At 47.2% G+C, this 14,077-nt stretch overlaps 1 protein-coding gene across 1 annotated transcript in view; it reads right to left on the bottom strand.

Moving 5' to 3' along the window:
- Positions 1-14,077, bottom strand: part of nipblb (NIPBL cohesin loading factor b) — a 690,432-nt gene that overhangs the window by 188,094 nt on the left and 488,261 nt on the right. Inside the window, exon 33 of the mRNA XM_067977852.1 lies at positions 6,464-6,598. Within this exon, the coding sequence (XP_067833953.1) occupies positions 6,464-6,598 (135 nt within the window). The remainder of the gene's footprint in view (positions 1-6,463; positions 6,599-14,077) is intronic.

Here is a 14,077-nt window from a genome sequence, read left to right as displayed (position 1 = left end):
ATGCGAGTTGGCTATGATAGATTGGGGAACTTTACTAAATGGGATGACAGTGGATAGGCAATGGCTAATATTTAAAGAACGTGTGCAGGAATTACAACAATTATTCATTCCTGTCTGGTGCAAAAATACAACAGGAAAGGTGGCTCAACCGTGGCTTACAGAAGAAATTTAGGGATAGTATTAGATCCAAAGAGGAGACATACAGAATTGCCAGACAAAGCGGCAAGCCTGAGGATTGGGAGCAGTTTAGAATTCAGCAAAGGAAGACAAAGAGATTGATCAAGAGGGGAAAAATAGAGTATGAGAGTAAACTAGCAGGGAACATAAAAACTGACTGTAAAAGCTTCTATAAATATGTCAAGAGAAAAAGGTTATTGAAGACAAATGTAGGTCCCTTACAGTCAGAAATGGGGGAAATTATAACGGGGAACAAAGAAATGGCAGAACAATTAAACACATACTTTGGTTCTGTCTTCACAAAGGAGGACACAAATAACCTCCCGGAAATATTAGGGAACCAAGGGTCGAGTGAGAGGGAGGAACTGAAGGAAACCAGTATGAGTAAAAAAAAATAGTGCTCGGGAAATTAATGGGGCTGAAGGCTGACAAATCCCCAGGGCGTGATAATCAACATCCCAGAGTACTAAAGGAAGTGGCCCTGGAAATAGTGGATGCATTGGTGATCATCTTCCAAAATTCTATAGACTCTGGAACAGTTCCCACAGATTGGATGGTGGCAAATGTAACCCCAAGAGGGAGAAAAAACAGGGAATTAAGACCAGTTAGCCTAACACCAGTAGTGGGGAAAATGCTAGAGTCTATTATAAAAGATGTGATAACAGAACACTTGGAAGGCATTAACGGGATTGGACAAAGTCAGCATGGGTTTATGAAAGGAAAATCATGCTTAACAAATCTACTGGAATTTTTTGAGGATGTAACCAGTGGAATAGATAGGTGAGAACCAGTGGATGTGGTGTATTTGGATTTTCAGAAGGTCCCACACAAGAGGTTCGTGTGCAGAATTAAAGCACATGGGATTGGGGGGAATATACTGGCATGGATTGAGAATTGGTTGACAGACAGGAAACAGAGAGTAGGAATAAGCGGATCTTTTTCCGGGCGGCAGGCAGTGACTAGTGGGGTACCTCAGGGATCAGTGCTTGGGTCCCAGCTATTCACAATATATATCAATGACTTGGATGAGGGAACTGAATGTAACATTTCCAAGTTTGCAGACGACACAAAGCTGGGGTGGAATGTGAGCTGTGAGGAGGATGTAAAGAAGCTCCAATGTGATTTAGACAAGTTGGGTGAGTGGGCAAGAACATGGCAGATGCAGTATAATGTAGATAAATGTGAGGTTATCAACTTTGGTTGTAAAAACAGAAAGGCAGATTATTATCTGAATGGTGATAGATTTGGAAAAGGGGAGGTGCATCGAGACCTGGGTGTCCTTGTACACCAGTCGCTGAAAGCGAGCATTCAGGTGCAGCAAGCAGTTGGGAAGGCGAATGGTATGTTGGCCTTCATTGCAAGAGGATTTGAGTACAGGAGCAGGGATGTCTTACTGCAGTTGTACGGAGCCTTGGTGAGGCCACATCTGGAGTATTGTGGACAGTTTTGGTCTCCTGATCTGAGGATGTCCTGGCCATGGAGGGAGTGCAACGAAGGTTTACTAGACTGATTCCTGGGATGGCAGGACTGACGTATGAGGAGAGATTGGGTCGACTAGGCCTATATTCACTAGAGTTTAGAAGAATGAGAGGTGATCTCATCGAAACATATAAAATTCTAACAGGAGGAGACAGACTGGATGCAGGGAGGATGTTCCCGATGGCTGGGGAGTCCAGAACCAGGGGTCACAGTCTCAGGATACAGGGAATGCCATTTAGAACCGAGATGAGGAGAAATTTCTTCACTCAGAGGGTGGTGAACCTGTGGAATTCTCTACCACAGAAGGCAGTGGAGGCCAAGTCATTGGATGTATTCAAGAAGGAGATAGATATATTTCTTAATGCTAAAGGGATCAAGGGATATGGGGAAAAAGCGGGAACAGGATACTGAGTTAGATGATCAGCCATGATCATTTTGAATGGCACAACAGGCCCAAATGGCCTACTCTTACTCCTATTTTCTATGTTTCTGTGAACCTCCTTGTTACCACCTCAAAAAATTCCATCAGGTTAACATAACATAAGAAATAGGAGCAGGAGGAGGCCAATCGGACCCTCGAGCCTGCTCCGCCATTCAATAAGATCATGGCTGATCTGATCCTAACCTCAAATCTAAATTCATGTCCAATTTCCTGCCCGCTCCCCATAACCCCTAATTCCCTTTACTTCTCGGAAACTGTCTATTTCTGTTTTAAATTTATTTAATGATGTAGCTTCCACAGCTTCCTGGGGCAGCAAATTCCACAGACCTGCTCCCCTCTGAGTGAAGAAGTTTCTCCTCATCTCAGTTTTGAAAGAGCAGCCCCTTATTCTAAGATTATGCCCCCTAGTTCTGGTTTCACCCATCCTTGGGAACATCCTCACCGCATCCACCCGATCAAGCCCCTTCGCAATCTTATATGTTTCAATAAGATCGCCTCTCATTCTTCTGAACTCCAATGAGTAGAGTCTCAATCTACTCAACCTCTCCTCATATGTCCACCCCCTCATCCCCGGGATTAACCGAGTGAACCTTCTTTGTACTGCCTCGAGAGCAAGTATGTCTTTTCTTAAGTGTGGACACCAAAACTGTATGCAGTATTCCAGGTGCGGTCTCACCAATACCTTATATAACTGCAGCAATACCTCCCTGTTTTTATATTCTATCCCCCAGCAATAAAAGCCAACATTCCGTTGGCCTTCTTGATCACCTGCTGCACCTGCATACTAATTTTTGATTTTCTTGCACCAGGACCCCCAGATCCCTTTGTACTGCAGTACTTTCCAGTTTCTTGCCATTAAGATAATAACTTGCTCTCTGATTTTTCCTGCCAAAGTGCATAACCTCACATTTTCCAATATTGTATTGCATCTGCCAAATCTCCGCCCACTCACCAAGCCTGTCAATATCCCCTTGTAGGTTTTTTATGTCCTCCTCACTCTCCACTTTCCCTCCCATCTTTGTATCATCTGCAAATTTTGATATGTTGCACTCGGTCCCCTCCTCCAAATCGTTAATATAGATTGTAAAGAGTTGGGGACCCAGCACCGACCCCTGCGGAACACCACTGGCCACTGGTTGCCAGTCCGAGAATGAACCATTTATCCCAACTCTCTGCTTCCTGTTAGATAACCAATCCTCCACCCATGCCAGAATATTACCCCCAATCCAGTGATTCTTTATCTTGAGCAATAATCTTTTATGTGGCACCTTGTCGAATGCCTTCTGGAAGTCTAAATACACTACGTCTACTGGTTCCCCTTTATCCACCCTGTACGTTGTATCCTCAAAGAACTCAAGCAAATTTGTCAGACATGACTTCCCCTTCATAAAGCCATGCTGACTTTGTCCTATTAAATTTTGTTTATCCAAATGTTCCGCTAGTCAGACACGACATTCCCGTAACAAATCCATGCTGACTGTCCTTGATTAACTTGTGCCTTTCTAAATGATGATTTATGCCGTCCCTTAGAATTGATTCCAATAATTTGCCCACCACCGAGGTTGGACTGACTGGTCTCTAATTACTCAGTCTATCTTTTTCTCCCTTTATGCTACGGGACTAGCAACCCAGAGGCCAAGAGTTCAAATCCCACCATGGTGAACTTGGAATTGATCATGAAAGTTGCTGGATTGTGAACAGGTTCACTAATGTCCTTCAGGGAAGTTAACCTGCCTCCCCTGCCCTGTCTGGCCCATTGTATTAACAAAATAACCTCCACCTCACCTGCCCCCCTCGAACATTTGGGTCTGAATCCCAATCTCACCTCAATCCCCCGTGTGACACAGACCAGTCTATTAACCCCGACCTCTCCTCAACCCCCGCCGTGTGACACAGACCAGTCTATTAACCCCGACCTCTCCTCAATCCCCCCCGTGTGACACAGACCAGTCTATTAACCCCGACCTCTCCTCAACCCCCGCCGTGTGACACAGACCAGTCTATTAACCCCGACCTCTCCTCAATCCCCCCCCCCGTGTGACACAGACCAGTCTATTAACCCCGACCTCTCCTCAACCCCCGCCGTGTGACACAGACCAGTCTATTAACCCCGACCTCTCCTCAATCCCCCCCGTGTGACACAGACCAGTCTATTAACCCCGACCTCTCCTCAACCCCCGCCGTGTGACACAGACCAGTCTATTAACCCCGACCTCTCCTCAATCCCCCCCCCGTGTGACACAGACCAGTCTATTAACCCCGACCTCTCCTCAATCCCCTCCCCGTGTGACACAGACCAGTCTATTAACCCCGACCTCTCCTCAATCCCCCCCCGTGTGACACAGACCAGTCTATTAACCCCGACCTCTCCTCAACCCCCGCCGTGTGACACAGACCAGTCTATTAACCCCGACCTCTCCTCAACCCCCGCCGTGTGACACAGACCAGTCTATTAACCCCGACCTCTCCTCAATCCCCGCCGTGTGACACAGACCAGTCTATTAACCCCGACCTCACCTCAACCCCCCCCGTGTGACACAGACCAGTCTATTAACCCCGACCTCTCCTCAACCCCCGCCGTGTGACACAGACCAGTCTATTAACCCCGACCTCTCCTCAATCCCCCCCGTGTGACACAGACCAGTCTATTAACCCCGACCTCTCCTCAACCCCCGCCGTGTGACACAGACCAGTCTATTAACCCTGACCTCTCCTCAATCCCCCCCGTGTGACACAGACCAGTCTATTAACCCCGACCTCTCCTCAACCCCCGCCGTGTGACACAGACCAGTCTATTAACCCTGACCTCTCCTCAATCCCCCCCGTGTGACACAGACCAGTCTATTAACCCCGACCTCTCCTCAATCCCCTCCCCGTGTGACACAGACCAGTCCATTAACCCCGACCTCTCCTCAATCCCCGCCGTGTGACACAGACCAGTCTATTAACCCCGACCTCTCCTCAACCCCCCCCGTGTGACACAGACCAGTCTATTAACCCCGACCTCTCCTCAATCCCCCCCCCGTGTGACACAGACCAGTCTATTAACCCCGACCTCACCTCAACCCCCCCCGTGTGACACAGACCAGTCTATTAACCCCGACCTCACCTCAACCCCCGCCGTGTGACACAGACCAGTCTATTAACCCCGACCTCTCCTCAATCCCCCCCCCGTGTGACACAGACCAGTCTATTAACCCCGACCTCACCTCAACCCCCCCCGTGTGACACAGACCAGTCTATTAACCCCGACCTCTCCTCAACCCCCCCCGTGTGACACAGACCAGTCTATTAACCCCGACCTCTCCTCAATCCCCCCCGTGTGACACAGACCAGTCTATTAACCCCGACCTCACCTCAATCCCCGCCGTGTGACACAGACCAGTCTATTAACCCCGACCTCTCCTCAATCCCCCCCCGTGTGACACAGACCAGTCTATTAACCCCGACCTCACCTCAATCCCCCCCGTGTGACACAGACCAGTCTATTAACCCCGACCTCACCTCAACTCCCGCCGTGTGACACAGACCAGTCTATTAACCCCGACCTCACCTCAATCCCCCCCGTGTGACACAGACCAGTCTATTAACCCCGACCTCACCTCAACTCCCGCCGTGTGACACAGACCAGTCTATTAACCCCGACTTCTCCGCAATCCCCCCCCGCCGTGTGACACAGACCAGTCTATTAACCCCGACCTCTCCTCAACCCCCCCCGTGTGACACAGACCAGTCTATTAACCCCGACCTCTCCTCAACCCCCCCCGTGTGACACAGACCAGTCTATTAACCCCGACCTCTCCTCAACCCCCGCCGTGTGACACAGACCAGTCTATTAACCCCGACCTCTCCTCAACCCCCGCCGTGTGACACAGACCAGTCTATTAACCCCGACCTCTCCTCTATCCCCCCCCCGTGTGACACAGACCAGTCTATTAACCCCGACCTCTCCTCAACCCCCGCCGTGTGACACAGACCAGTCTATTAACCCCGACCTCTCCTCTATCCCCCCCCCGTGTGACACAGACCAGTCTATTAACCCCGACTTCTCCGCAATCCCCCCCCGCCCTGTGACACAGACCAGTCTATTAACCCCGACCCTGACCCCCACCCCCAACAACCTCTTGTCTGAGTTTGATCAGCCTGTCCACAGTTCTGTGTGATTTGTGTCGTCCGTGGCTTGTCATACAGACAGCATCTGCCACCTTGTATAAAATAAAGCAGGTTCCTCCTTTAGAGGCTGCAGTAACGCTCTGCACTCGAGAGCAGGGTGACAGGTAAACATCCAGGTAAACTCCAACATCATTTTCATGCGCATGAAGTTGGGCAGAGTCGACTTGAAGCCAGCAGTCTGTGTGACTTTACCTTAATGCCCTCTTCATCATTGACCCGTCGAATCATTCTCACACACATCTCAGTCACTTTGGAGAAGGTCGGCTGCTCGATACAGATGTCGCGCAGAATCTTGATCACCCTCTTTCTCACACTAATACCAGTGTCCTGCAAGAGATTTCTTGTTAAAGGACGAGGCAAATTCTGAGAATGCAAGGCAAGAGCTGGGTAAATTCCCAGGCAGGCAGGACTTGTTAAAATCACTTACTCCTAATATAACGTGGGGACCATTCCCTATAGACTCTGGAACAGCTCCCACCTGTACGGTAAACCAACTCACCAAAGAATCATAGAATGGTACTTTGGACATTTTGATCCAGGGGGCAGTGACACCCCTTAGATTTGGTAGTTTAGAGATGTTCAGTGGTCAGGCACAGGAGGATGTGACTGCGAGTCAGGCAGGTATGGGGATCCAGGATACAGTGATGGAGGAGCCCTTGTTCAACAGGTACGAGGAACTTGCTACCTGTATAGATGAGAACAAAGACTGCAGGGAGGATGGGCAAACTGACCACGGCACCATGGTACAGGAGGCCATGCAAGTGGGGGGAGTAAAAATGAATGTGGTAGTGGTAGGGGATAGTATAGACAGAGGTATAGAATAGTTCTCTGCAGGTGCGACCGGGAGTCTCGAAGGCTGTGTTGTCTGCCCGGTGACAGGGCAGAAAAGAACTTGGAGTATGAATCATCGAAAGGTTACAGCCCGGAAGGAGGCCATTCGGCCCATCAAGTCCGCACCGGCTCGATTCAAGAACAATCCAGCTAGTCCCACTCTCCCGCCCTTTTCCCTGCACATTTTTTTTTCTTTCAAGTACTTATCCAGTTCCCTTTCGAAGGCCATGATTGAATCTGCCTCCACCACCCCCTCGGGCAGTGCATTCCAGATCCTAACCACTCGCTGGGTAAAAAAGTTTTTCCTCATGTCACTTTTGGTTCTTTTGCCAATCTGTGTCCTCTAGTTCTTGACCCTTCCGCCAATGGGAACAGTTTCTCTCTATCTACTCTGTCTGGACCCATGATTTTGAACATTTCTATCAAATCTCCTCTTAACCGTCTCTGTTCCAAGGAGAACAACCCCAGCTTCTCCAGTCTATCCACGTAACTGAAGTCCCTCATCCCTGGAATCATTCTAGTAAATCTCTTCTGCACCCTCTCTAAGGCCTTCACAACTTTCCTAAAGTGCGGTGCCCAGAACTGGACACAATACTCCAGTTGTGGTCGAACCAGTGTTTTATAAAGGTTCATCATGACTTCCTTGCTTTGTACTCTATGCCTCTATTTATAAAGCCCAGGATCCCGTATGCTTTTTTAACCACTTTCTCAACCTGCCCTGCCACCTTCAATGATTTGTGCACATATACCCCCAGATCTCTCTGTTCCTGTACCCCTATTAGAATTGTGCCCTCTAGTTTATATTGCCTCTCCTCGTTCTTCCTACCGAAATGTATCATGTTGCATTTTTCTGCGTTAAATTTCATCTGCCACGTGTCTGCCCATTCCACCAGCCTGTCTATATCCTCTTGAAGTCTATCACTATCCTCCTCACTGTTTACTGCCCTTCCAAGTCTTGTGTCATCTGCAAATTTTGAAATTGTGCCCTGTACACTCAAGTCCAAATCATTAATATATATCAAAAAAAGCAGTGGTCCCAGCACCGACCCCTGGGGAACACCACTGTACACCTCCCTCCAGTCCGAAAAACAACTGTTCACCACTACTCTCTGTTTCCTGTCCCTTAGCCAATTCTGTATCCATGTTGCTACTGTCCCCTTTTTTCCCCATTGGTGGCAATCTTGATGATAAGCCTACCGTGCGGCACTTTATCAAACACCTTTTGAAAATCCATATACAACACATCAATTGCATTGCCCAAATCTACCCTCTCTTTCCCCAAAGGTAAAGGGAGACGGGGAGGATTCAGTTGTTGTGGTCCACGTAGGAACCAACGACATAAGTAAAACTAAGAATGAGGTTCTGCTGAGGGAGTTTGAGGAGCTAGTATCTAAGTTAATAAGCAGAACCTCAAAAGGTAATAATCTCTGGATCACTATCTAAGCCACGCGCACATTGGCACAGGGACAAACAGATCAGAGAGTTAAACGCGTGGCTTAAAGATTGGTGTGGGAGACAGGGGTTTTGATTCATGGGGCACTGGCACCAGTACTGGGGAAAGAGGGAGCTGTTCCGTTGGGACGGGCTCCACTTAAACCGGGCTGGGACCAGTGTCCTGGCGAATCAAATAATTCATATTCGCTGGGTCAAAATCCTGGAACTCCCCTCCTAACAGCACTGTGGGAGAACCTTCACCACACTGACTGCAGCGGTTCAAGACGGCAGCTCACCACCACCTTCTCAAGGGCAATTAGGGATGGGCAATAAATGCTGGCCTCTCCAGCGACGCCCACATCCCGTGAACGAATAAAAAAAAACTAGGGCTGTAAATAGGGCTTTAAATTAAAAAAAAGGGGGGAGGGTGGGGGTCAGGTGACAGGAAATTAAGAAATCTGAAGAAAAAAAGTCAAGGCACTAGAGCAGTGAAGTGACTTGGGTAAAGATAGTAGAGTGTGACAGGATGGGACAGAGTGTTTAACGGTAATAGTGCATCAGCAAATAAGATAAAAGCAGGGAAAAATGGTAAAAATATGAAATTAAAAGCGCTTTATCGGAATATACAGAGCATTCATAAAAAGAAAGACGAATTAATGGCACAAATAGAGATAAATGGGTTTGATGTAATAGCCACTACTGAGACGTGGTTGCAGAGTGACCAAGGTTAGAAACAAAATATTCCAGGGTACTTGACTTAATGAAAAGACAGGAAAAATGAAAACGGGGTGGGGGGCGCATAGCCCTGATAATAAAGGATGATAAAAGGACAGCAGTGAGAAAGGATCTTGGCTCAGAAGATCAGGAAATAGAATCAGTATGTAAGAAATAACAAGGGGCAGAAAACACTGGTGGGAGTAGTTAAAAAGCCCCCTAATAGTAGCTATACCGTTGGACAATCAAGAAATAATACCAGCTTGTAACAAAGGCAATGCAATAATCGTGGGGGACGTTAATCTGCATATAGACTGGGCAAATTAAACTGGCAAAGGTACATTGGAGGACGAGTTCATGGAATGTATTCAAGACAGATTTCTAGAACAATACGTCATGGAACCAAACAGGGAGCAGGCTTTTTAAATCTTGTCGTGTAATAATGAGACAGGGTTAATTACTAATCTCACAGTAAAGGATCCTCCAGGGAAGAGTGATCATAATCTGATAGAATTTCACATTGAGTGTGAGAGTGATGTACTTAAGTCCAAAACTAGTCTTAAACTTAAATAAAGCCAAATACATAGGTATGAGAGGCGAGTTGGCTAAGGTAGATTAGGAAATCAAATTAAAGGGAATGATGGTTGATAAGCAATGGCAAATATTTAAATAAATATTTCAATATTCTCAACGAATATAATTCCATTGAGAAATAAAAACTCCACGGGAAAAGTGATCCACCCGTGGCTAACTAAAAAAGTTAAGGATAGTATTAGATTAAAAGAGGCGGCTTAAAATGTTGCCAAGAAGAGTAGTAAGCCTGAGGATTGGGAGAGTTTTAGAAACCTGCAAAGGGTGACCAAAAAATTGATAAAAAGGGAGAAAACAGAATGAGAATAAACTAGCAAGAAATATAAAAACAGGTTGTCAGAGCTTCTACATGTATGTAAAAAGGAAGAGTAGCAGCAAAAGTAAATGAGAGTCCCTTAGAGGCTAAGACAGGAGAAATTATAATGGGGAATAAGGAAATGGCAGAGACGGTAAACAAATATTTTGTATCTGGTTTCAGACACAAAAGGCATACCAGAAATAGTGGGGAATCAAGGGGCTAATGAGAATGAGGAACTTAAAGTAATTAATACCAGTAGAGAAAAAGTTCTGGAGAAATTAATAGGACGAAAAGTCGACAAATCCCCCGGACCTGATGGCCTACATACGAGGGTTATAAGAGGTGGCTGCAAAGATAGTGGATGCATTCGTTGAGACGTTCCAAAATTCCCTAGATTCTAGAACGGTCCCAGTGGATTGGAAGGTAGCAAATGTAACCCCGCTATTCAAGAAAGGAGGGAGAGAGAAAACAGAGAACAACAGGCCAGTTAGCCTGACATCGGTCACAGGAAAATGCTGGAATCCATTATTAACGAAGTGGGGTCCTAAATCTAAACAAAGGAAACTACGAAGGTATGAGGAGTGAGTTGGCTCTGATAGATTGGGAAGCTTTATTAAAAGGCATGACGGTGGATAGGCAATGGCTAACATTTAAGGAACGAATGCATGAATTGCAACAGTTAATTGGTTAGCTAGATTCAATTTGGTCCCTGAAGGTGGGGCAGGCCTGACTCATCTGAGTCTCAACTGTAGAAATACAGGGGCCTGTCAGTGCGGACAGCACGGTGTGAGGACAACACAGTGTGCTGAGAGTTCGGTAAGTGTGGGAGTTTGGTGAAGTGGGGGAAGGAGGTGCTGCTTTGCCTTGCTTTTCCTGCAGAGCGGTAGTGGACCTGAGAGTAGAAGACTGAGATTGTGGAATAAAAGCAGCAGCAGACCTGCAACAAGAGACAACTACTGTGCGACATCACAGGGACTTAACTCCTGGACCCAAGATAAATAAGAAGCAAAAAGTAATCCAAGTGGGACGTCACCAAGGAAGAGGTAAGTGATTGGCTGGTGAGTATTTTCCTGCTGAATTTGTCTAAGGTTAGAGTTTGTGGATTCTCTGGTCTCTGTTGTGTCGTGGGGGACTGCTGTTCAGCAAGGGCCCTTGAGTATACCTTTTTAATTGAAGTGAAATTGGTGGGATTCATTTAATTTGAGGGAGCGTCCGATAAAAGGCGGGATTTCAGAGCGTTGAGAACAGCTGAGAGGAGCCGAGCCGAGCTGCGACCGAGTTCGAAGTGACGTCAGGAATCAGATCGGGACACGACACAGGGGAGGCACCTGATTGGTGAATAGGTTCAGGTGAGTATTTCTACTTATCGACAGGAACTGAAGGAAAAGGAAAGGGAAGGTCTGCAGGTCTTATAGGAAGTAGCGTTTATTTTTTAGTGAATCAAGGTCCCTAGTGTAGTTAACATTCTCTAAATTGAGAACAATTTAAAGGAGTAAACTCCTTAAAGGGAGTGGTAAGTAGTTTTTCTTTCCTTTTTTTTCTCTTGACATTGCAGTTGTTGTTAAGCTAACTTAAGGGTTAAGTCATGGCAGGAGATCCCAGAGCCGTGTCATGTTCCTCTTGTGAGATGTGGGAATTCAGGGCTCCTTCCTGTATCCCTGATTCCTTCACCTGCGGGAAGTGTGTCCAGCTGCAGCTATTGTTTGACTGCTTGACGGCTCTGGAGCTGCGGATGGACTCACTTTGGAGCATCCGCGATGCTGAGAAAGTCGTGGATAGCACGTTCAGTGAGTTGGTCACACCGCAGATAAAAATTACTGAGGGAGATAGTGAATGGGTGACCAACAGACAGAGGAAGAGTAGGAAGGCAGTGCAGGGGTCCCCTGCGGTCATCTCCCTCCAAAACAGGTATACCGTTTTGGATACTGTTGGGGGAGATGGCTCACCAGGGGAAGGTGGCAGTGGCCAGGTTCATGGCACCGTGGCTGGCTCTGCTGCACAGGAGGGCAGGAAAAAGAGTGGCAGAGCTATAGTGATAGGGGACTCGATTGTAAGGGGAATAGACAGGCGTTTCTGCGGACGCAACCGAGACTCCAGGATGGTATGTTGCCTCCCTGGTGCAAGGGTCAAGGATGTCTCGGAGCGGCTGCAGGACATTCTGGAGGGGGAGGGTGAACAGCCAGTTGTCGTGGTGCATATAGGCACCAACGATATAGGTAAAAAACAGGATGAGGTCCTACAAGCTGAATTTAGGGAGTTAGGAGTTAAACTAAAGAATAGGACCTCAGGTAGTAATCTCAGGATTGCTACCAGTGCCACGGGCAAGTCAGAGTAGGAATGACAGGATAGCTAAGATGAATACGTGGCTTGAGAGATGGTGCAAGAGGGAGGGATTCAAATTCCTGGGCCATTGGAACCGGTTCTGGGGGAGGTGGGACCAGTACAAATTGGACGGTCTGCATCTGGGCAGGACTGGAACCAATGTCCTAGGGGGAGTGTTTGCCAGTGCTGTTGGGGAGGGTTTAAACTAATGTGGCAGGGGGATGGGAACCGATGCAGGAAGTCAGTGGGAAATAAAATGGTGACAGAAACAAAAGGCAGTAAGGGAGAGTGCACAGAACATGACCGGACAGATGGTCTGAGAAAGCAGGGCAAAGACCAAGGGAAGTCTAGATTAAACTGCATTTATTTCAATGCAAGAAGTCTGATGGGCAAGGCAGATGAACTCAGGGCATGGATGGGTACATGGGACTGGGATGTTATAGCTATTACTGAAACATGGCTAAGGGAGGGGCAGGACTGGCAGCTCAATGTTCCAGGGTACAGATGCTATAGGAAAGATAGAGCAGGAGGTAAGAGAGGAGGGGGAGTTGCGTTCTTGATTAGGGAGAACATCACGGCAGTAGTGAGAGGGGATATATCCGAGGGTTCGCCCACTGAGTCTATATGGGTAGAACTGAAAAATAAGAAGGGAGAGATCACTTTGATAGGATTGTACTACAGACCCCCAAATAGTCAACGGGAAATTGAGGAGCAAATATGTAAGGAGATTACAGACTGCTGCAAGAAAAATAGGGTGGTAATAGTAGGGGACTTTAACTTTCCCAACATTGACTGGGACAGCCATAGCATTAGGGGCTTGGATGGAGAGAAATTTGTTGAGTGTATTCAGGAGGAATTTCTCAGTCAGTATGTGGATGGCCCGACTAGAGAGGGGGCAAAACTTGACCTCCTCTTGGGAAATAAGGAAGGGCAGGTGACAGAAGTGTTGGTGAGGGATCACTTTGGGACAAGTGATCATAATTCCATTAGTTTTAAGATAGCTATGGAGAAGGATAGGTCTGGCCCAAAAGTTAAAATTCTAAATTGGGGAAAGGCCAATTTTGATGGTATTAGACAGGAACTTTCAGAAGTTGATTGGGAGAGTCTGTTGGCAGGCAAAGGGACGTCTGGTAAGTGGGAGGCTTTCAAAAGTGTGTTAACCAGGGTTCAGGGTAAGCACATTCCTTATAAAGTGAAGGGCAAGGCTGGTAGAAGTAGGGAACCTTGGATGACTCGGGAGATTGAGCAACTAGTCATAGAATCATAGAATCATAGAAGTTACAACATGGAAACAGGCCCTTCGGCCCAACATGTCCATGTCGCCCAGTTTATACCACTAAGCTAGTCCCAATTGCCTGCACTTGGCCCATATCCCTCGATACCCATCTTCCCCATGTAACTGTCCAAATGCTTTTTAAAAGACAAAATTGTACCCGCCTCTACTACTGCCTCTGGCAGCTCGTTCCAGACACTCACCACCCTTTGAGTGAAAAAATTGCCCCTCTGGATCCTTTTGTATCTCTCCCCTCTCACCTTAAATCTGTGCCCCCTCGTTATAGACTCCCCTGCCTTTGGGAAAAGATTTTGACTATCGACCTTATCTATGCCCCTCATTA

The sequence above is a fragment of the Heptranchias perlo genome, unplaced genomic scaffold (assembly GCF_035084215.1).
Source record: "Heptranchias perlo isolate sHepPer1 unplaced genomic scaffold, sHepPer1.hap1 HAP1_SCAFFOLD_182, whole genome shotgun sequence".
NCBI lineage: Eukaryota > Metazoa > Chordata > Chondrichthyes > Hexanchiformes > Hexanchidae > Heptranchias > Heptranchias perlo.
Note: the sequence above shows the minus strand (reverse complement) of the source record. Positions and strands in the feature narration are given on the sequence as shown.